The sequence below is a fragment of the Podarcis melisellensis genome (assembly GCF_964234715.1).
Source record: "Podarcis melisellensis genome assembly, chromosome: 12".
Classification (NCBI taxonomy): domain Eukaryota; kingdom Metazoa; phylum Chordata; class Lepidosauria; order Squamata; family Lacertidae; genus Podarcis; species Podarcis melisellensis.
In genome coordinates this window covers 24,027,785-24,052,449 of record NC_138544.1, presented here as the reverse complement: position 1 = coordinate 24,052,449, position 24,665 = coordinate 24,027,785, and the positions used below count along the sequence as shown (strand labels likewise).

The 24,665-nt window shown below is 45.5% G+C and overlaps 1 protein-coding gene across 1 annotated transcript in view; it reads right to left on the bottom strand.

Annotated features, from left to right (window-relative positions):
* Positions 1-24,405, bottom strand: part of JAZF1 (JAZF zinc finger 1) — a 124,228-nt gene extending 99,823 nt beyond the window's left edge. The window contains exon 1 of the mRNA XM_081883454.1: positions 24,105-24,405. Coding sequence (XP_081739580.1) covers positions 24,105-24,219 — 115 coding nt within the window. The 5' untranslated portion in view covers positions 24,220-24,405. The remainder of the gene's footprint in view (positions 1-24,104) is intronic.
* Positions 24,406-24,665: the final 260 nt, after the last annotated feature.

Below are 24,665 nucleotides of genomic sequence, written 5' to 3'. Positions count from 1 at the left end.
AGAGAGGGGTTTTGAGACAGATCATCTTCAAATTCCTTATTAGATGGTATGAATGAACGAACGAACGAATCTTTATTTGCATCAGCCATCGGCTATAGCAATGAAAAAACAATATGATATATAAAGAATAAAAATAAAAAGTCAATTTCCGTATTTCTCGCCCCATAGGACACACCTAGTTTTTTGGGGGGGGGAAATAAAGAAAAAAAATTATTCCCCCCCCCCCAGGCGCGGGGCTGGTGCAGGGGAAGGACCTCTGGGCGCGCAAGGCTTGCCGACATCTGCCCGAAGCACGGGGCGGGCTCCGCAGCTCACCCCGTGCTTCGGGCTGCCGGCTGCCGCCCCATGCCTTGCGCGCCCGGCGGAACCTCCTGCAGGGCGCGCGAGGCCTGCGGACATCTGCCCGAAGCACAGGGCGGGCTCCGCAGCTTGCCCCATGCTTTGGGCTGCAGGCTGCTGCCCACAAGCCTTGTGCACCCGGCGGGACCTCCCGCCGGGCACGCGAGGCTTGCAGATAGCTTCCTGAAGCCTGGAGAGCGAGAGGGGTCGGTGCGCACTGACGCCTCTCGCTCTCCAGGCTTCAGCGAAAGCTTGCATTCGCCCCATAGGACACACACACATTTCCCCTTCATTTTTGGAGGGGGAAAAGTGCGTCCTATAGGGTGAAAAATACGGTATATAAATTACATTTTAGGGTTTTAAATCAATAGCTAAATAGTGGATCTTATTCTGATTGCCCCAGCTAAAAACCTTGCAGCCTTTGCCGTCACCTGTTTATCTTGATCTGCCAAGAGAAAGGACACTGTGGCAGTGGTTGGGCAACCCAGAATGGACAATAAAAGAGGGGTGATAACCTCATTCCTCAAGTCTTTATAAAGAGTGCAAGCCAGAAGGGTGTGCGCCACTGATTTGGTACTGCCATCTCCACAGGGACATAAGCGTTTTTCATGTGGAATCTGTTGGAATTGTCCCTCAAGTACACCTGAGGGCAATACATTCAATCTTGCGAGAGTAAAAGCACATCTATATTTTAGAATTGCTAGGTTATACAGATAGGGTGCCAGAGTGTTGAAATGGGAAGGTGGAAAATAGTTATGCCATGGGCAAAATTTCCTTATTGTGGCCAAGTTGTTCTGATGCTTGATATCATTTAGGTTATTAGATGTTACTAGGAAATAAAGGCAGTGAGAGATTTTACTTTCTTGGGCTCCATGATCACTGCAGATGGTGACAGCAGCCACAAAATTAAAAAACGCCTGCTTCTTGGGAGAAAAGCAATGACAAACCTAGACAGCATCTTAAAAAGCAGAGACATCACCTTGCCAACAAAGGTCCATATAGTTAAAGCTATGGTTTTCCCAGTAGTGATGTATGGAAGTGAGAGCTGGATCATAAAGAATGCTGATTGCTGAAGAATTGATGCTTTTGAATTATGGTGCTGGAGGAGACTCTTGAGAGTCCCATGGACTGCAAGAAGATCAAACCTATGGATTCTGAAGGAAATCAGCCCTGAGTGCTCACTGGAAGGACAGATTGTGAAGCTGAGGCTCCAATAATTTGGCCACCTCATGAGAAGAGAAGGCTCCCTGGAAAAGACCCTGATGTTGGGAAAGATTGAGGGCACAAGGAGAAGGGGACGACAGAGGACGAGATGGTTGGACAGTGTTCTTGAAGCTACCAGCATGAGTTTGAACAAACTGCAGGAGGCAGTGGAAGACTACCTGGCGTGCTCTGGTCCTTGGGGTCACGAAGAGTCAGACACGACTAAACAACTAAACAACAATAGGAAATAAAGACAGAGGGCAAAGCCTCACATGTTTAAAGGAATCTGTGAAACCAGCTAGCCTCTTTACAATAGATTGTTGTTTCCACAGAATCATAGAATTGTAGAGTTTGAAGGGACTACGAGGACCATCTAGTCCAACCCCCTGCAATGCAGGAATATTTCAATGTGGGAATCGAACCCACAGCCCTGAGATTGAGAGTCTCATGCTCCACTGACTGAGCGATCCCAATTGTCATATACTGAGATGCCCACAATATCTGTTGTTGATCTACAAAGCCAGTTAGAAATTTATTTAGAGGCTAAAACCACCTCCTTAATGACTCTGCACTTACATGTTAAAAGCGCTAGGTAGGTCGTACTAGATGTGGTACTGAAAAACAGGAATTAATTTGAATATATTTGTTGGGGAATAAAAGACAGGATATCTCTCTGCTGCAGATTTCCAGAGAGGTCGGATCAGAGATGCTCTAGAGGGCGCTGTTGATCTACACCCAAATGCAGGGATCATGACAACAGGTGATGCAAGAACACAGGAATATTGAAATGTGGTTGCAAATTCTGCTTCATGCATGGCCAATAAAAAACCCCCTCAAAATAAAGTGTCTAAAATTTTGTTTCTGCAGAAGTGCTGCTTGAAAGCACTTTAAGTGACACATGTGAAATGAATAGAAGACGTTTCACTTACAATGTTACCATGCACTTTAAGGATAATTTAACTAGTTTGAGGAAATTGCTACATTTATATGCAGCCACAGGAATAATGGACTTCAAAACGCATTGCCTCTCTTGTAAACTGGAGCCATTACTCTCTTTAATTAGCATTTTTGCCAGATGATCTCCGAAAACTGGCAAGCTGTGTAATTCTGTAAAAAGTTCAAATCAACACATGACCATCGTAAGATATTAAAAATATCAAAATATTCCCTTTTCACATTTGTATGAATCAAATGCAATTATGAATCTAATTATAATGTAAGATGAGAGGAAAATAAGATAGAACCAGTGGCCTGAATAGTCAGCAAAAAGTAGTATTCAGCTGAATGCTAAAGCAGCTGCTGATAGACCCTCTGAATGGAGACTGATAATCCAAACATTAGTCACTAAACAGCGAATGGGCAATTATGTTGCCAAAAGTTAGATTTTTAACAAATCATAATTCTAAAGATAAAACAGCAGATGCAAGTAAGTTGCTCTAACGATTATGTTCAAATTCATTATCAGTGTATGTCTTAATAATGCAGCCCCAGAGAATTAATATACAAACATAATTTTCTTCATTTTTTCTTTGCTTCAAATCTGCCTTGACAGCAGAGAAAGCACAAATCTAGAAAGATATATTTATTTCGAAAGATATATTTCTAAATAAATCTAGAAAGATATATTTATTTATCATGGTTTACAGGGGGAACCGGCAAGCCACCTATTAAATAAAAAGATGGTAGATAATTGTAAAACCAAAATATGGAACATCAGCTGGTTTCCTAGCAACAGCTGAACATAAGATTCTAGTCAATCAGATGTAAATTTCACTGTGCTATCCCTCAAATACTGATTATAGTAGCCCCCTTGAGATGCAAATTTTATGGGTAAATTAAATGTAAATGTTGACAATGTTGATATGAAAATCTGCTGATTAGCATAATTTGCATGTCTTGAGCTACAGTATTAAAGACTACTACCAGACAAGAGCAAATGCAAACTGTAAAGTCATTCTCATATGTACTTTCTTGAACACTGCAACAAAAACAATGCACCAATATTTGCAAAAAAAGAGAAGAAACTGATTCCTTCAGAAATCTAAATGGTTTTACTTTGTCAATAAGGTGCTGAATTTACTCTACTTTTAATAACAAGCTGGTTCACACAACATGGTAAGCCAAACTATAGCTTAGCAATACCTTTTGCCAATATGTCAACTTCCAGAAAGGTACTTGCAGGCACTTTGCTCCCTCCTGGCCTTTTTGGATTGCTATTGTCAAAGAGCCAGATGGCAGTAATTCACACTACTCTAAGTTGGAGTTAACTCTTTATTAGCAAAAGACTTGGCTTAGTATCAGGCCTAATAAGCACAGCTGCTACCCCCAGTAAGCCTTGCCCTATAAATTACAGTGGTATCTCTAGTTACGAACTTAATTCGTTTCGGAGGTCCGTTCTTAACCTGAAACTGTTCTTAACTAGAGGCGTGCTTTCGCAAATGGGGGCCTCTTGCTGCCGCTGCACCGCCGGCACACGATTTCCGTTCTCGTCCTGGGGCAAAGTTCTCAACTCGAGGTAACTCCTCCAGGTTAGCGGAGTTTGTAAGCTGTAGCGTTTTTAACCTGAGGCATTTGTAACTCGAGGTACCACTGTAGTTGCCAAGACTGAAAGCTCCCGCCTTCCCATAGTTGTCCATTTTCCCTCCTCTCCAGGGCTTTCCCCCAAGCAATAATATTAATAATAATAATAATAATAATAATAATAATAATAATAATAATAATAATAATTTATTTATACCCCGCCCATCTGGCTGGGTTGCCCCAGCCACTCTGGGCGGCTTCCAACAGAACACTAAAATACAATAGCCTATTAAACATTAAAAGCGTCCCTAAACAGGGCTGCCTTCAGATGTCTTCTAAAAGTTTGGTAGTTATTTTTCTCTTTGACATCTGGTGGGAGGGCATTCCACAGGGCGGGTGCCACTACCGAGAAGGCCCTCTGCCTGGTTCCTTGTAACTTGGCTTCTCGTAGCGAGGGAACCGCCAGAAGGCCCTCGGAGCTGGACCTCAGTGTCCAGGCAGAACGATGGAGGTGGAGACGCTCCTTCAAGTATACTGGATCGAGGCCATTTAGGGCTTTAAAGGTCAGCACCAACACTTGTGTTTGGAAACCATTGTGCTTGGAAAGGTACTGGCCAATCAGAGACTGTGCCTGTGGTGCAGCCAACCTCTCCTCCACCCTTCTTCTGGTTCTGGGTGAGAAGCGGGGAAAGGGAGCTTGTCGCAGCAGGAGGGGGAGATATCCATGACTCTTCACCACCCTGACTCTTCTCTGCCTTATGGCCCCTGCCTCCCACTCTTCTGCTTCAGTTTCTACCTCTGACTCTGGACTTCTCTCTGCCACTGACTCTCCCAGCTCACTAAGCCCTGTTACCTCCTCACCTTCCAACACCTCCTCTTCCTAGTCTTCTCCTTCTGACCTCTCATCATTGTCTGACCACCAATCCCTGGGCTCTTAATCTTCTTCCCTTGGTGGTTCCCCCGCTGGTTCCTCCCACAATTCCTATGCTTCCGACCAGTCCATGACAGTTACACACAGCTAAGCCAAGGTTGGTGGGGGTTTGGGGGTGCTAGGAAAGCCTCAGACACAAACAGATCCATGAGATGCTCAATCGCCTGCTGCGCCTCTGCTGGTTAGTAAGGCAAGAGCTTAGCCTCAGGTCCCAGTTTGCACAGCACACTAAGTCAAATCTTAGCTTGGCTCTTCCTAGAATTTGTCCTAAAAGACCGGGGGGGGGGGGAGGTAAAGGATCTCTGGACGGCTAAGTCCAGTCAAAGGCAACTATGGGGTTGCGGTGCTCATCTGGTTTCAGGCTGAAGGAACCAGCGTTTGTCCACAGACAGTTTTTCTGGGTCATGTGGCCAGCATGACTAAACCGCTTCTGGTACACTGTGACAGAAACCAGAGAGCATGGAAACGCCATTTACCTTCCCGCTGCCGTGGTACCTATTTATCTACTTGCACTGGCATGCTTTCAAACTGCTAGGTTGGCAGGAGCTGGAACAGAGGAACAGGAGTTCACCCCATCGCGGGGATTACCGCCGACCTTCTGATCAGCAAGTCCAAGAGGCTCAGTGGTTTAGACCACAGCGCCACCCGCGTCCCAATGACAAATGACCAGGTAGCCCTCAGTCATCTTGTATATTACCTTGAGAACATCCTTTTGTGTGCACATGCACACTAAGCTTAGCATGAACATTCTAGTGCGCAGGCTCCCAGGAAGGAGATTGTGTGCGCTTAGCTCATTTCCAGTCATTTTCCTTCTGAATCATGCTAAACCAAACCATGGCTTGGTATAGTGCAGGAGTGTGGTGGAACCTCCCCATTTGGCTCACAATGTCATTTCGTCCAATCCATGCCCATCTTTCCTACACCTAATATATGACATTCTGCTTGTCAAACCACCTGTCAAACCTGGTCTGCAGGGATGCAGGGGAGAAGGATTCAGTCCCCATGCCCCGCAGCTTAGTGTGTAATCTGAACCCATGCTCTTGGTTTAGCTCTGTCGCAATTAAGCAGAAGCTGTAACCAAAGTTTTTCCTAGGAAGGCCCCTGAAGCTTTGCAGCCTGCTGTACTAGCCGACAGGAAACTTCCAAAAACTCTTCAAAGGCCTCTTCCACATGTCATATTCATGCCTGTTTGGTTAACCGGCATGCAAAACGGGTTCCGTCTACGTAATTTAACTCCAATCCCTTCCTTTGTGTTGCCAAGCTATCTGATGCAAGTACAACGTCAATGGGACTGTGTAGCCCTAATTCATTCCAACTCTGGTGTGCGCAGCCCCACTCTGGGCACAGCTCCAGGAGCAACTGAATGAAATTCAAGGCATCAAGCCATATGAGCCTTCTAAAACTTTTTAGCGTTCAACCAAGGAAAATGCTGCTCCACCCAAATCACCTTTAAAGAAAGTAACAAACAAAAGGCAAGTAACTCCTCACTGAATCGAAGTAAGTTTACATGTTGAGGCCCGAAGTGCTGTCATGAAGGTTTCAGAGACCATTTCCAACAACAGTGGTACCTTGGTTCTCAAATTTAATCTGTTCCGGAAGTCCGTTCCAAAACCAAAACGTTCCAAAACCAAGGCATGCTTTCCCATAGACAGTAATGCAAAATGGATTAATCCGTTCCAGATTTTTAAAAACAACCCCTAAAACAGCAATTTAACATGAATTTTACTATCTAACGAGACCATTGATCCATAAAATGAAAGCAATAATGTACTGCAGTCACATAATCAATCAATCAATCAATCAATCAGCACCCGAAGTGCTGTCATGAAGGTTTCAGAGACCATTTCCAACTACAGTGGTACCTTGGTTCTCAAACTTAATCTGTTCCGGAAGTCCGTTCCAAAACCAAAACGTTCTAAAACCAAGGCATGCTTTCCCATAGACAGTAATGCAAAATGGATTAATCCGTTCCAGATTTTTAAAAACAACCCCTAAAACAGCAATTTAACATGAATTTTACTATCTAACGAGACCATTGATCCATAAAATGAAAGCAATAATGTACTGCAGTCACATAATCAATCAATCAATCAATCAATCAGTCAATCAATCAGTAGCTGAACTGGGTTCCACAGTCACAAAAACAAAACAAAAAAGAGCTGCAAAAACAAAAACGCAAAATAAATAGCAAAAACAGACAGACCTCAGCATAACACTCAAATCGGAAGCATGGCACTCAAAACGGAGCATGTTTAGTGCTTCAGGTTAAGAACTTTGTTTCAGGATGAGAACAGAAATCGTACTCTGGCGGTGCGGCGGCAGCAGGAGGCCTCATTAGCTAAAGTGGTGCTTCAGGTTAAGAACAGTTTCAGGTTAAGAACGGACCTCCGGAACGAATTAAGTACTTAACCCAAGGTACCACTGTAGTAACCTTGAGACAGCGATTCAGTGTGACTGTGTAGGTGTGACTCAACCCGTAGCCTGGCTAGTTAATCAAAGAGAATATAATTTTGTACTATATTCTGTTTAAATATACAGATATGAAGATTTAAAATTTTTGTATAGTTATTGTACCATCCATACAAAGCTAAGCCTACAAAGTTTAAAATGTTTCCAAACTAGGTATTCATTCTGGAATTGTCACACTTCGTTCACTCTTTATTGGGGGTCAACACAGCACTCAACATTATCCTGTGTTTTGTCCGGACTGCTTTTGCTTTGCTTTGCTTTTTTCAGATTGCAGAAAACATTATCCCCACCCTGCCGATGGTAGAAAATGTGATGGTTTGGAAGCCAGAGAAAGGTAGATCAGGATCTACTGTTTTATCTCTGGGCGATTTTCAGTAGATCAGAAATAGCTTCTGATTTCCAATTGTTTAACAGCAGCAACAACAACAACAACAACAAAAATAGGCTGATGAAATAACTGCCCCAACACTCAGGGTGGATTACATTTTATGATAATGGCCTACAATCAGTGCTTTTTGTCTGGGGGGATGCAGGGATGAACATTTTGTGAATCTAATGGGAGAAGAAACTAAAAAAGGATATTTTTTTTAGTTTCTTCTCTAGCACAGTGAATCGTCAGTTCCGTTGCTACCCCTAATGGCAGCCTCATTTCCTGTCACGGTGTTTCCTGAGTCTCAGACGGAAGCGAGCATTTAATGTGTGAAGTAGGAGTTGGAATCTAGCATAGTTATTGATCAGTTTCCTGGTATTTCCTGTATTTATTTCCCCGATTTGAACTATAAAATAGTGGTTTTCTTGAGTCGAAATGAGAGTACCCCTAAACATTTTTTTTAAAGTAGCTAACCTTCATTAAATTGTGTTCCTTAGCTTATAAAGTAGTTTTATAAACAAACAAACAAACGAGCCAGAAAGCTAAATATTATGGCTCACCTCACCTGCCCACATATTTTGGCAGTTTAAAGTATTTCGCTTCCCAATCGCTGAAAACCAGCAGCTGCCAGACTTCACGGCTGAGGTTCAGTACGGAAAGAAAATGAAATTTCTATAGGATGAGAAATTGTGTCATGGAATATTTTCCAAGAAGCTACCTAAGTGAAGCATCATTCCAAAGGCAGGTAACAGTTCTTCAGCAAGTTACGTGCAATATTAAATAGGTTTCGCCTCTATGGCCAAAAAAACTCATTCTTTGCACAGTTGCCAACACCAGCCTCTAAACAGCTTTTACAGGAGGCCAAATTCCCTAAAGTTTCACCACCAGCCAAATTCACTCACAACCCAATCCAGCTACTGGGGACAATCTGCCTCTGAACCCACTGAGCTCCTTTGGTTGTACTTTTTGGCTCATGGGGCAGTTTTGCCGGTTTTTTAAAAGTTGCTTGTGTAAGGTTCAGTGCTATTTTTCTACAAAAAGAGGTGCCAGAACTCACCATGAACATCTCCCTCGTTCTCTTGGGATGGCAATGGTGCCTACCTGAGAGGTGCCAGAACTGAGTTCCGGCAAGTTCCGGATGAAAAATAATCCCTGGTATGGTTCTTCTGTTAAGACCTTTACCCAAGGCAAATCTCTAAGTCTAACACATCCACCAGCTCCCTTCTTCTAATTTTTCACGTGTGAAGCCTTCTTAACACACTGGAAATGGATAACTTCATATTCAGGCCTCAGCTGCCCACTTTTACCTCAGTTTCTTCAACTCTTTGCCCCACACCTCACCGCATCAACTGACTTTCCCAACTGACAGTCAACAGCCATTCGGAGTCTGTTGCTTCCCAAACCGATTCAAATGTGTTTACCTGAGCCAGGCCCCACCTACAAATATGAAAAGCCATCGTTTATCTTCTCCACTTTTCAGAAAGAACCTGTGGTCAAACAACTACTGCTAAACACAATAGCATTTCTCCACAGGGGGCTTCTGGGGGCTGACATTTTTTCCTCTGAAGTCCCAACTAGAGGAAGGTTCCATTAACACATACTGTTGTACCCAAGGGCTCTGGGGAGAAGACAAACATGGACTACCAAGGAGGAGTTTGAGAGGTGGACCATAAATGTTCCCCCCCCTTACGTTGACTTACTCCTTCCAAAATTTCCTGGGGGTTGTCCTCCATTTCACCCACCCACCCAAAATGTGAGTCATATGTTCCAATATGAGAACATTCAGCTCAGTGCTAATATAAATTCTTAAACAAGGTTCCCCCATTTAATCAAAATTTAATCAAAATAAATGGAGCGGGGGAAGCCATAGGTCAGTGGAAAAGTTCAAACCACAACATCTCAGGTATGGCTGGGAAAGATTTCTCTCGGAAACTCTGCACAAGCTCTGCTGTTAGTGTAGACTTCAGTGAGCTAGGACTAATGGTCAGACTTTACAAAGTAACTTATTATATTAAGCTGCTTTGGGTTATTGGAAAAGCTTTTTGAGATATTTATACTGTAAGAAAAATTTATACGTTAAACATGCTTAATGTTCAATTTCAGGCATCAGACTCCACCCCCCCCCCAAATACTGGTTGTAAAGATGAGTCTATTTTAAACGTGTCCTGTTTCTATTTTTAAAACATTCTGCTTATTGTTTAAGCGGTAGGCATATGATACTAGGCAGTTTTCAAAGGAGAAGTGAAACAGATTGAAAGAAGTCAACAAGCTCAAGGAACCCTTAGGTTTCACCTGTGGTGAATTACAATGTCAATAACTGAATGATGCTGTTCAAACAGATTTGCATGTGCGTGCATTGCATGTTATTATATTTACTATATCTTTTATTACATGTTTACAAAATCAGAATTGCTCCTTAACATGCTGAGTTTGCAATCTTACACTGAGAGTTTTCACCATATACTTAAGGCACACAATTCAGCAATGAAATAAATTGTGTATCAGTCAATGAAGGTTCAGTTATCCAAGGCTGAAATTATTATGGCTCATCAAGTGGCTGTCTGTTTTAAGCTGCTGTTTCAGCATTCTGTAAGAAGAGCTCCAAAACAGCTATTATTTCAAGCACTCACTTATATATATTTCAGTTGTATTGGCCTCTTTTTTTTCAGAAAGCCAAGAAGAGCTTAAGTGGGACTCCTAGAAGGTCTGCCATCCAGCTGACCCCTGCTTAACCTCACTGGGAAAGGAGCACTGAGTGCCCTCAGATTAATCTCTAGATCGAAATATGGATGGAGAGAATAATGGTCATTCTCACAGAATATGGCACTCACATTTAGAACATACGGTAATTCAAATATAAACAGGAACTAAGACGGCGAAGCTAACTAACATATGAGGCAACCATTAAAGGAAGTATCTGGCAGGCAGGTCCGGTTAAAAAGTAGACAAGAGATTCCACTAAAATCTGAACAATTAGCAATAAATCCTAAAAGTGACAGATTATTTAACAACAATGAAACAAGGTTGTATCTCAGTTTAGTAAGGAAATCTATGGAAATTCCCAAAGATTAGAGGAGCGGGGGGGGGGGGACCCTCAACATTGATCTTAATGTACTTATTCAAACTCTTGCTAGAGAAAGTTTAATTCTGTTTTTGAATCCCTCTAACCTATTACAGTGATAGCAGGAAGAAGCAATGATGTTTCTGGCAACAGAGCGCCCCACAGAGACCTGCCAAATGTAGCAATTCAGATGTGGTTTCCTGCTCCTATGCCTCTCTTACCACATCTACAATGGCTAAACAGAGAGTGTGGGAAGCCCACATTTCTACAGCAAAAGGAAATATTATGACTTCTGAGCTGATATTCAGAGGAAACGTCATTTAGATAGTCAAGAATGTGCAAAAATTGGCACGCCTGCATCATTGTGGTAAAGGCCTCCGAGTTAAGAATATATCTGAATCTCTGAAGTCACATTTTGTAACAGCAAAGAGTTACAAGAAGAAGACAGACATTATAATGGTAAAAAGGTAAAGGACCCCTGGATGGTTAAGTCTAGTCAAAGGCGACTATGGGGTTGTGGCGTTCATCTCGCTTTCAGGCTGAGGGAGCCGACGTTTGTCCACAGGCAGCTTTCCAGGTCATCTGGCCAGCATGACTAAACCACTTCTGGCACAACAGGACACCATGACAGAAACGAGAGTGCACAGAAACGCCATTTACCTTCCCACCGCAGCAATACCTATTTATCTACTTGCACTGGCATGCTTTCAAACTGCTAGATTGGCAGAAGCTGGGACAGAGCAATGGAACTCACTTTGTCACAGGGATTTGAACCGCCAACCTTCTGATCGGCAAGCCCAAGAGGCTCAGTGGTTTAGACCACAGCTCCACCCATGTCCCATTATACAACATTACAAGACACAGATGCAAAGCAGGCAGGGTTGGGGAGACTAGTCTGAAGAACTGTTTCCTAATACAGGTAGGCAGCTGTGTTGGTCTGACGCAATCAAAATAAATAAATTAAAAAATTGTCCAGTAGCACCTTAGAGACCAGCTAAATTTGTTCTGGGAATAAGCTTTTGTGTGCATGCACACTTCTTCAGAAACAGTACACTGAAACAGAAGTACCAGACCCTTGTATATAGTGGGAGGACGGGTGGGGTTTTTCTCAGAAAGGTAGTAGCAGACGGGTGATAGACTCAGTGGGTATGGTAAAACTGTTGATGACTTCAATTAGTCCTACAGGAAAAAGCACCTTGCCTCCCACTACATATAAGGGTCTGGTGACTTCTGTTTCAGTGTACCTGAAGAAGTGTGCATGCACATGAAAGCTTATACCCAGAACAAACTTAGCTGGTCTCTAAGGTGCTACTGGACATTTTTTTTTAATTTTATTTTGCTTCCTAATAGCAATTGAAAAGAATTTTGGCTAGACCTGGGGTGAAAAACAAGTGTATCTGGGAGTCTCATAGAGGCTGATAAGAGCCAAATGCAGGGAGCAAACCAAGCAGTGTGGAAGGAGAAGGTAAACTAATATTTATGAAACACATCTTGGTATTGGGACTTAGGGTCTTCCAAAACGTGTGGGCTAACACTGGATTCACTTAAAGGGAAGAGTGAGGTTATGACCCCTGATTTGTGCAGGCCCAATAACATCAGGGTAGAAATGCGGAAGTCGTGAGGAAACATTATTATGTGCAGGAGACGGAGGATGGATGAAGTGTTGCGCAGATGGATAGAGCATCCACAAAGCCCTGAGATTAAATCAGCAAATCTCTAACACTAGTCAGGCCACTTCTGGAGCAGTTCCAGGTACCACACGTAAGTAGATGCAACTCTACAATTCTATGATTCTACGAAAAACAAAAAAATGCAATCAAATGGCAATAGGTTCAGGGAAGCAAAATGGAAGATGGTCAGGGGTATGGAAAACAAGTCCTATCAGAAAAGGTTGAAGGACCTGGGTTTGCTTAGCCTGGAGAAGAGAAGAGGGAGGAGCTGGGAGAGCATAATGCTACTCTTCAAGCCTTGGAAGAGTTATCACACAGAAGGAAAAGACTTGCTTTTTGATGCACAAAAGGGCAGGACTAGGCTTAATTTACATGGGTTTTGCCTTTCGTTGAGCACAAGGAGAAGCTTATTAGCAGTAAAAGTGATTCAACGATGGAACCAGTGCTTTTTTTTAGGGGGTTTGCAAGGGTACTATGTACCCAGCACCTCTTTTTGTTGTTGTTAAAAAGTGTGGCACTTACTGTAACAACTTCATGGTGAGTAAAGGTAAGGGGACTCCTGACCGTTAGGTCCAGTCGTGACCGACTCTGGAGTTGTGACGCTCATCTCACTTTATTGGCCGAGGGAACTGGCGTACAGCTTCCAGGTCATGTGGCCAGCATGACTAAGCCACTTCTGGTGAACCAGAGCAGCACACGGAAACGCCGTTTACCTTCCCGCCAGAGCGGTACCTATCTATCTACTTGCACTTTGACGTGCTTTCGAACTGCTAGGTTGGCAGGAGCAGGGACCAAGCAACGGGAGCTCACCCCGTCGCGGGGATTCGAACCACTGACCTTCTGATCGGCAAGCTCTAGGCTCTGAGGTTTATACCACAGCGCCACCCATATCATGGTGAGTACCAGCACCTTTTTCTTAGAAAAAAAGCACTGAATGAAGCCATTTATGCAAGGGAAGGTGAGCTCTCCCTTGCTGGATGCCTTTAAGAAAAGATTTGATGACTATCTGTTGGGGATGTTGTAGGACCAGATGGGCTACCAGGCCCTCTCCAACTCTACAATAAGAATTCTAGGTTGTGAGAGGCAAGCACACAAAGTCTAAAACATTCAGGCATGTGCAGATGTGCAATTCCATAAACTTTTGAGAAATCCTAATAACCTCACCCAACATTGCAAGGACTAAAGAAGAAGAAGAAGCTAGAATCAATGGAGATACATCAAGGCATAGCCAGGATTCATTTTAGGGGTGGGGGGCAGGTTTTATTGGGGGGGAGTCAAGTTATCTGTGATGCAATTGGTCAGTTAGTTAAGTATTTTTATTTCTTTACTTGATGGGGGGGGATCTGTCTCCCCTGCACCCCCAGCTACATGCATGCTCTAGTAAAGGTAAAAGGTAAAGGACCCCTGGACGGTTAGGTCCAGTCAAATTCAACTATGGGGTGCAGTGCTCACCTCCGCTTTCAGGCAAAGAGAGCCGGCGTTTGTCCACAGACAGCTTTCTGGGTCATGTGGCCAGCAAGACTAAACCACTTCTGGCGCAACGGGACACTGAAACCAGAGCAGCGCACGGAAACGCCATTTACCTTCCTGACGGAAACCAGAGTGCACGGAAACACTGTTTACCTTCCCGCTTCAGTGGTACCTATTTATCTACTCACACTGAGTTGCTTTTGAACTGCTAGGTTGGCAGGAGCTGGGACAGAGCAATGGGAGCTCACCCCGTTGCGGGGATTTGAACCACCAACCTTCTGATCAGCAAGCCCAAGAGGCTCAGTGGTTTAGACCACAGCACCACCCTACAATACTCTAGGATGAATTGAAAGCAGTGGCCTCATACCTACTGGGAAAGCCAGGGGTAGAGAAACGGGACCAAATAAATATGTGGAACGGAAAGCAGGATAGCCGGAACATCTACCTGTGAACCCTTGGAAAGGTCTTGTGCAAAATTGCAGTAGCTTTCCGAAGTATTCCATGCAGAGGGAAATAACAAGTATTCTTGTTATTTGTGGTGGGAGGAGAAGAGGGAATGTGGGAAAGGGAAAAAGAGAACAAAGACATTATGCTTTTAAAATACATCTTTATATTATTGTGCTACTTGCAGAATTAACTGCCCTGAAAGTCTGGCAGGCACAGAAGAAGTGGAGCTACAAAACAACTTAAGTTAAACAAACACACTTTCTGCCCGCAGGCTCTTGAAAAGGTAAACTAAAACTAATTATAACATAGCTATAATGACAGCTGTATGGACTTTTAACAGTGTAATCTTACACATTTATATTAAGAAGCATGTGCCATCATTTTCAAGACGGCTTTTTCCCATGCAAATATTTATCGGGCTGTAGCTGAAGTACCCTCCTTTGCAAAACAGAATGCTTACGGCTTAAGGTCTCTCTAAAGCTGAAATAATATTTCTAGTATGGCAATTGTGAGAAGAAAAAAGGATTGTCGTGTTTCATCAGAAAGCACAATACATTCTGACAATAGAGAACAGAAAAGAGCTGTTGGCAAAAGGTCAGAGATGTTAATGGAGATGAGAGACAAGTTCCAGGAATTGGTGGTGGTTGTTTTGGTCTGATCAAGATTCAGAAGGATTAAGTTAGCAAAGACTGGAAACCTGCTCCTGCAAATTTAGCACACAGTATCAATGCATCAGAGTATGTGGATCAGAGTACCTTATATACATGGAGTATGTGGATCATGCATACCACTGCCCTCTACTGTGTGTAATCAAAACAGCAACGATTCTATTTATTAGAAAGAGCCAACAACTGTATTTATTCGAACTAAAATTTTGCAAAGCGACATGTCGCTTTAGCTAAAATAGCAGAGGGACCACTATTGCAAGCAATATAAAAGGGTAAATGCAATCAAATTCATTTCTTTTAAAAGCGGATGTAGAATGAAAAGACAAAAAAAACCTGGGGGTGGGAAGAGAGAGGTGTACTTGCCCTGCATAAATCATTAAGAGAGAAAGACTATATCTCAAACTATTTTCCTTAAGTTTGGTTTGTACTGTAGATAGTTATCTCCTGACTGCAAATGGGACCCCTGTCACTATGAAACAAAGATGTTCATTCTGCTTGGAACTCTTCCAAAGAAAACCATCTAGAAGGATTTATCTCTGTGTGCAATGACTGCAACGTGTCTGCTATTGGTATTGATAGGAATTGAGCCAACATAAATATGCCAATAGGACTAGTGATGATTTGTTTACCAGAATTTGCATACCACTTAATTGTAAAAAAAAAATCCAAGTGTTTTACATAAAACAACCAAAAAGCAATACAGCTCAATGTCAATGGGCAGGGAGTTCTACAGTGTAGGTGTTACCACGCAAAAAAGACTGATTTCTTACAAGCGCAGAACGACCATCACGTGCCACATGTAGAAGTTCTGGTTCTGCTGATCTCAGTGGGGAAATATACGTAAGGCAATATTTCTAGAAAACTGGTCCCAACCTGCTAAGGGCTTTATATACCAAAAGAATCATTCATCTATATGATTTTCCACACCTGAACTAGCCTCTTGTTAAGACTGATTAATTGCTTAGATTATCAAACAATATTTGTATTATTCATGCAGTTTCAAAAAAGAAACAACAAAACCACTCTCACAAACATGATTAAAAGAGTAGTATTATGGATTGATTGATTGTGTGTGTGTGTGTGTGTGTGTGTCTCCACTACAGTCATACCTCATGTTATGTCCGCTTCATGTTACGTTCTTTCAGGTTACGTCCCGTGGCAACCTGGAAGTACCGGAAAGGGTTACTTCCGGGTTTCGCCACATGCGCAGAAGTGCAAAATGACGTCACACGCATGCGCAGAAGCGGCAAATTGCAACCCGCGCATGCGCAGACACGCCGCTGCGGGTTGTGCTCTTTTCATGTTGCGAACGTGAACGGGCCTCCAGAACAGATCCGGTTCGCAAGCAGAGGTACCACTGTATGGGTTAAGAAGTGTCTTAAGTGGAATGTGAAATTAAATCAGTGAAAATAATATATAAGGGTGAACATTGCCTCAAAATAACACAATGAGTCATCTCCACACTTCAAACCAGGGTTCGCCAACATGGTGCCCACAAGCACTAGTTCACTTGCCAGTACCTCCTATTTAGCTCATGAAAAGTGAAAGTAAATAGCCCCTCATAAATCCAAAATGCTCAAGGGACTGTTTCCTCTTCTTGCTCAGTTTCCACTGTCTCAGCCTGTCCAACACTGAGCATGTCCCCTTAAGCATGGCCATGTTTCATTAGATGCAAGGAGCAGATACCCACCTTCCATTCTGAATACAGAGGTGCAACGAGCTCATCTCTGTTAACAAACATGGCAGTGGCAGGAGGAGGTGCCATTCCTCTGCATTGATGAAGGGGCTGATTGGGGAGTGGGACACATCTGTATACAATGTGGCCACCCTGCGTCTTTTTAGAAGTGGTGACCATTTTCTGTTATGCTTCAAACACACACACACACCATGTCAGCAGTTCCTCAAAATCCCAAAAGTGCCCACTGGCTCAGAAAGGCTGAGGACCCCTGCTATAAGGTGTAGAACTTACTGTCCATCCGATTTCTCATTAGACTGTGGAATGTGATTCAGCTGACTCACTTCTAACAACAGGACTGCAGCTGTGACCCTATAATTCATAAATACGTATGTACACATTCATCTCTCTCTTTTATCACTCTCACTTCACCCAACGTTCTGTCCAAACCTGCCCACAACTTAACCTCTCATGTGCGTTGAGCATGTGCAGAAGCACCTTATGACTAACACAGGCCACAAAAGTACATTTTAAATAAAATCAACAAAAGCACTTGCTAGATCAGGGGTCGGAAAACTTTTTGAGCAGGGGGCTGGTCCACTGTCCCTCAGACCTTGTAGGGAGCCAGACTATATTTTGGAAGAAAAACAAATGAACGAATTCCTATGCCCCACAAATAACCCAGGGATGCATTTTAAATAAAAGGGCATATTCTACTCATGTAAAAACACGCTGACTCCCACCAAGCATTCAAAACAAGCCGTTTCTTATCCTTTCTACCCCAAATTTGGCATAGACCATCCTCAAGACTAGCCCTCTTACAATGACAAGCTTCAGTTTGTTGAGCCATTTTCTATCTGTACAAAGCTGAACCCTCCTCCACCCACAATTTATCATTATAATGGCATAATGCAATTCAGCCAACTCGCCCTGAACATAGGGTCATAACTGGCTTATACCTAATCTAATAAAATCCTGGATTTAAAGTACGCCATTTATTTTCAGCCCTGTTCCTTCCCCCTACCTGCATCTTACAATGAATACAGGTCAACACGGTACCAGGGCTTTATGGACTTGGGTTGTTTTGGGAGACCTTAGTTGCTTTCAGTAGTCTATGCTCTGTTGCAGATTTCCTTAGTAGGCATCAAATCTGTCCAGAGAAAGGCACTACATTTTTTTTCTGATTAGTTGGCAAATGAATAATTGAAGAAGCAAATGGTTGAAATCACTTAAGATGCTTTTAGGCATCACGCTGCCAATATGGGACAAATTGACACAAGCCCTGATGTGGCTTCCCATATGTATTGTAGTTCTCCCTTCTGTGGTGATCCTTCTTCCACTATAATACATTGCACTGGTTTCTGAAGATATTAACTTTTCCATGTGATTTTGATGAAAAACAGAGAAATTGGTTCTCTCTCTCTCTCTCCTTTATGCAATTTAGAAATACAAGGACTTTTGCCATTTTAACTCCTGTACAAACAGCACAAAGGGACGCGGGTGGTGCTGTGGGTAAAAGCCTCAGCGCCTAGGGCTTGCCGATCGAAAGGTCGGCAGTTCGAATCCCCGCGGCGGGGTGCGCTCCCGTTGCTCGGTCCCAGCGCCTGCCAACCTAGCAGTTCGAAAGCACCCTTGGGTGCAAGTAGATAAATAGGGACCGCTTTCTAGCGGGAAGGTAAACAGCGTTTCCGTGTGCAGCTCTGGCTCGCCAGAGCAGCGATGTCACACTGGCCACGTGACCCGGAAGTGTCTTCGGACAGCGCTGGCCCCTGGCCTCTTGAGTGAGATGGGCGCACAACCCCAGAGACTGGCAAGACTGGCCCGTACGGGCAGGGGTACCTTTACCTTTTACCTTACAAACAGCACAAAGATATTTCAAGAACCAAAGGCTCATTTATTATATGCATAATAAACTTAATATGTGCCCAGTTCTAGCCTGCCTCCTCTACTTCTGGGTGAATTCTGCACCTGCACACCTGCTGAAGTATCACTCCTCAAAATCCTCTGTTCAGTTATGCTTGGACTACTGCAATGCACTCTACGTGGGGCTGCTGTTGAAGGTGACCCGGAAACGACAACTAATCCAAAATGCGGCAGCAAGACTGGTGACTGGGAGTGGCCACCGAGACCATATAACACCGGTCCTGAAAGACCTACATTGGCTCCCAGTACATTTCCAAGCACAATTCAAAGTGTTGGTGCTGACTTTTAAAGCCCTAAACGGCCTTGGCCCAGTATACCTGAAGGAGCATCTCCACCCCCATTGTTCAGCCCGGACACTGATGTCCAGCACTGATGGCCTTCTGGAGGTTCCCTCCCTGCGAGAAGTGAGGTGACAGGGAACCAGGCAGAGGGCCTTCTCAGTAGTGGCACCCGTCCTGTGGAATGCCCTCTCATCAGATGTCAAGGAAATAAACAACTACTTGGCTTTTAGAAAACATCTAAAGGCAGTTCTGTTTAGGGAAGTTTTTAATGTTTGATTTTTATCATGTTTTTCATATTCTGCTGGGAGCCACCCAGAGTGGCTGGGAAGGCCCAGCGCCCAGCCAGATGGATGGGGTATAAGTAATAATTTGTTGTTGTTGTTGTTGTTGTTGTTAAGATCCGGTGGCTTCCCATGGTTGAAAACATCTCCTTGGACTTTTATCCATCAAGAATGTGATAGCCAGGCCAAATTCAAGGTGTTATCATTGTTATAGAAAGTCCGTAACAGCATACTAGCCCCATATATGCTCACTCAACAATAGTGATCCATGGAATTGGCATTTATTTATTTATTTATTTATTTATTTAATAAATAAATATACTGCCCTATACCTGGAGGTCTCAGGGTGGTTCCCCAAACAAGATCAATGTATAAAACCACAATATATATAATCAAAATAAAAACAACAACCCAGTAACACCTGCCCCCCCCAAAGAACCACATTTTAAAAGGGAACAGGATGTCAATCAAATCAACCAAAGGCCTGGTTAAAAAGGAATGTTTTTTGCTTGGTGCCTAAAGGTGCATAATGAAGGCACCAGGCGAACATTTCTAGGAAGAGCATTCCACAGATGGGGAGCCACTGCAGAGAAGGCCCTCTCTCGTGTTGCCACCCTCCAGACCTCTTTGATGAGGAAGCACATGAAGAAGAGCCTCTGAAGATGATCTCAGAGTCCGGGTAGCTTACTATGGAAAGAGGCGGTCCTTGATGTATTGCAGTCCTGAGCCATTTAAGGCTTTATGGGTCAAATCCAGCACTTTGAATTGGGCCCGGAAACTAATTGGTAGACAGTGCAGTCGGACCAGGATCGGTGTAATATGCTCAAACCATGTTGCTCCGGTGAGCAACCTGGCCGCTGAATTCTGCACTTTTACAAGTACCACATAATGTTTGTTCCACATTTGTAATGAGCCAATATTTTAGTGTGGCAACTCTTATACCCTGGAACTCCCTGCCCATTGACAGGCAGCAGGGGCAGACTTTGGTCTTTCAAATCATCATTGGGCAACCTGTGTAAGGTCAAAATTTGGCGCACACACCCAACTTCTGTTCTGCTCAATTCTCTGCGTCATAGTTGTGATGCCCTGCATGTAAATCACTTTCAGGTGCCTCATGGGAAGTGATTCATTAAAAAAGATGTGACAGCATCACATTAGTTAGGCCTTAATAGGAACTCTCTCTCAGTCTCATGTCTGATAGGCAAGGATGCACCAGAGCTAAGCTTACAATATGCTGAGAAGAACCTGATGCTGCAATCAGATGTTTGCTCCCCAAAATTATGATGCCAAGTGGCACTGAGCAAAGCCATAGTTTGCACAAGCATGAAGATTGATCATGAAAGATAACCTTTGACTTAATCTTGAGAGAAGCTTAAATCTACTTTTACTGCAGCCTAAGGTTGTAATTATGAGCAGTGGATGAATTCTACCATGATGAGAGGATGCCATGACAGAGTGGTCGTGTTTAATGAGAAGGAATTTAAAACAGAACCATCAAACTGAATTGGAGCTTTCAGCACCCTGTAATGCAGGCATCCCCAAACTCTGCCCTCCAGATGTTTTGGGACTACAACTCCCATCATTCCTAACCACTGGTCCTGTTAGCTAGGGAAGATGGGAGCTGTAGACCCAAAACATCTGGAGGGCCGAGTGTGCCTATGTCTGCTGTAATGTGTAAGAAGATGACTTCTCAAAAGTAAAACATGGTAGCAATGCAGGAGATGCAAGAGGTTGAAGTCAGAATAAAGTTAGCTTCTCCTTGCTGCTAATCTGGTAGGGGAAGCAAACATATATTCCGGCAAGGTCAACCCTAACTGATGGGTGCTTGCATTCCTAACTCAACAATTCATTGCTAGATGAATTATGAATTCTCCAACTCAGGGTCATTGACATGTGGGAGGGACGCATCCTTTCTTTGATGGAATTTCTCACTTTGTTACAGTAAAGCAATCAGATTTTCTCTTAAGGGCTTATGGCCTGAAAATAATTATAAGCCTACCCAAATGTATTCTGTTGATAATACAGGAAGCATGAGTATTCACTGGGTATCACCATGAGTGGCACTGATTCAACTTGCTGGCCATTATTTCTGAGTCAAATTTTATTGTATAGTAAAACATATAGCTTTACAATGGATCGTAGACAGCCAGACAGATTCACAATACCAGTACATCAATATAACACATTAGATTATTGGCCACTCCTATGCTGCCCTGGGAATGCGCACCAAATCACTGCATTAAAGGAGTAACAGTTGTGCACTGGACTGGAAAAGGGTGAGGGAGTGAAAGAAAACCAGTGGAGGTGACAAGAAGCAGCAATAGAAATTTCAGGAGGAGAAGTGGGCTGGTACCAGTATCTAGCAGCCCCCCTGCCAGGTCATAGGCCTTAACAAGTGTCAAATGGTGCTGATTCCTGATATCATGTGAATACCACCAACTCTGAAACAAAATGTAACATGTAGTAACTACTAATAGCTGTGTTGGGAATGTTACACATTGCTGTAGGCCTTAAACTTACGCTATTCCCAACTCCTTATAGAGGCAAATCCTCTGAAATCAATAGTTTTTCTCCATGATTGCATTCTGGCTTAGAGAAATGCCTCTCCTGGCTTGCATTCTTCTCTTTCCAGTGGGCTTATGCCAGTGACACATTTAGAAAGGGTTAAGAAAAAAGTGGGCATGTACTTTTAAAAATCAAGAACGAATGGCTTCCTAAAGACTTTTCACTTCATCCTTCCCCTGCCCCACTCCAAGTTAGGGCTTTCCAGGAGTCATAAAACAGAACAGCATGTTCACCTCTCCCATTACAGAACAGCATGATGTGCCACTTAGTTACATTTTTACTCAACCACCACAGTCCAGACAATCAAAATATGCACACAGTGAAAGGCAAGGGCTTTTAGGCTCACAGTTCCAGCTCTTTCTTTTATCACCAACACTTTTTCATTGCACTTGTGTCACTTTTTATTTTTTCAAATTAAAGTGGTTTGCATAATAATGCATCTTCAGGACAAAGGCAGTTTCCTGATCAGCCTGTTTTTACCCCACCACAAATTAACTGTCAACTACTATCTCCCAGTGCAGGCAAATAAGCTATAGGCAATAGTCACCATAGCCTGAACACCTGCATCTTTCGCTTACATTCCTGCAAGGGTTATAAAAAATGCAACCTTCTTGCAGGGGGTGCCAACTTGAAAGAAATATTGGGGGGACCAGGTGCGGCACATGCACACCATTTGAATGGCAATGCCCATCAACTTGGGTGGGGGCAACCCCCTCAAATATTTTATTGGTGGGGCCAAAGGGACCTCTGCCCCTAGGAGTTTTGCCTCTTGTGCCTTCTTGCAAGAAAACATACTTCCACATTCTTGCTTCATTCACCTGCTGCTGCCATTTACTCCTTGGCTCTCAATTGATCGCTCTCTGACACTCTGTGAGGTTTCCTACTGATCATGTTTAAGCCGTGTGTGAAAGGTGGCCTGGAAAACCAAAACCAAACGGAAAGAAAGCAAGCCCAGACCCCAAACGCCCTGCAAGGTAAGAGCACTTTCTTTTCCTATCATCCTCCTAGTCAGCGTCCCGTCCTTCCCCGATTCCTTCTGAAGCCAGCCTTGGCACAGGGAGACCCGGCTGCCGCGGGACTCGTTGAAAGCACTTGTTCGACACTCCAGGCAGGGAGGGGAAGCGAAATCCTACAGGTGACGGCGGCCCCGGATCCCAAGGCTGACCTGGCCGCGCCGCCCCGCGCGATCTCCAGGAGAGGTCCTTGGCGGAGAGGCCCAGCTCGGCTCCCAGTGGAAGCAGCCGGGGAGAAGAGGCGAGGCTCCGCCCGGGCCACGGGGGCTCCTCCCCGCCCGGCGCCCCCTTGACGCAACCACGCCAGCCGGCACGTCCCCCGGCGGAGACCTCGTCCCTTCCCCTGCGGCAGCCACTTGACCTCCTTCACTAGCAACCCTTCCTTCCCTGCTGCCGGGGCCCTGCACGCCCTGTCCGTCCCTCCGGCCTGCCTGCCTGCCTGCCTGCGTGACGCGCCGCCTCCGCCGCGAGGCGCCTCGGGTGCAGTGAGCGAGGCCGGCCCGGGGTTGGCCCGCCAGAGAGGCAGGGCGAGAAAGCCAGCGAGCGAGCAGCCCGCGCGCGCGCGCCATCCTCCTCCTCGCCTCCACACCTAGCAACAGCGCTGACAGGACGCAGCCGCCGCCGCCGCCGCTGCAGCGGGAGGAGGAGGAAGCGGAATGGCCGCCTCGCCGGCGGCGGCAGCGGCGGCGGCGGCTTCTCCCTCCCTCCCTCCTCCCCACACAGCCCTGACAGCCAGAGCCGGGGCGGAAGCAGCAGGCGGCGTGCTGGACTCGTCCTCCTCCTCCTCCTCCCTCCGGGTCTCTCGGCGCGCCGCGGCTGCCAAGGCAAACTCCGGCGCCTTTGCAACAGCCCCGGGGCTGCACGCGCCACGCCAGCCACCCGGCGGCCGAGTACCTCAGGCACCCAACTCGCCCAGCCGCCGCCGCCGCCGCCGCCCCTCCCCGCCCAACACACCCACCCTCGTGCCTGCCGCCCCTCACCCGCCGCCCCTGCCCTCCCATTCATCCCCGGCGGCAGCCTCGCCCGCCAGTCCCCCAGACGCTTCACCCCACACACCCGACGCCCCTCCCCGCTCGGCACTCCCAGCCGCTCCCGCCCACCCGCCGTTCTAGCGTGGTTGGGGGTCTCTGCCCGCCGCCCCCCTCCCCCGCCCCACGCCCACGCGCCTGCCCGGGTGGGTAGTTGGGGGGGGGAAGCCCGACCCTCTCGCTCACCCACCGATATGGTTGTCCTCGATGTGCTCGATGAGCTCGGCCAGGGTTGGGAAGGGCAGCCCGCAGCCCCCGAAGCGGCAGGTATTGGAGAAGAAGGAGGCGGCGGCGATGCCTGTCATGGTGTTACATGGAGGTTTTCGCCCCTCTCCGCCCTGCGGTGCCTACTCTGCCAGGGCCGCCGCCGGCGGGAAAGGGAGAAACCGGACAGAGAGGAGAGGAGATGGGGAGAGAGAGAGGGAGGGAGGGAGAGAGAGGGAGGGAGGCTGGGGGTTGGGACGAGGAGGAGGTGGCGGCAGCGGCTGCAGCGTCGGGAGCGGCGGAGGGGAGGGACGGGCTGCTGGGTGGGGGGAGATGAGGCAGGCGCAGCTGGGAGGAGGGACCATTGCCGCACTGGAACAGCTGGGCAACCCCTGCCGTCGCCGCCCGACTCCGCAGCGGGAGCCAGAGACCCAGGCCACGCTCGGCGGAGGCGGGCAACCCACACGACTCCTCGGCTCTGCCCGGGGAACCGGAGCGAGGGGGGGGCGCTGCACAACAGTTGGGGGTGTGTCTTCTCCCCTCTCAA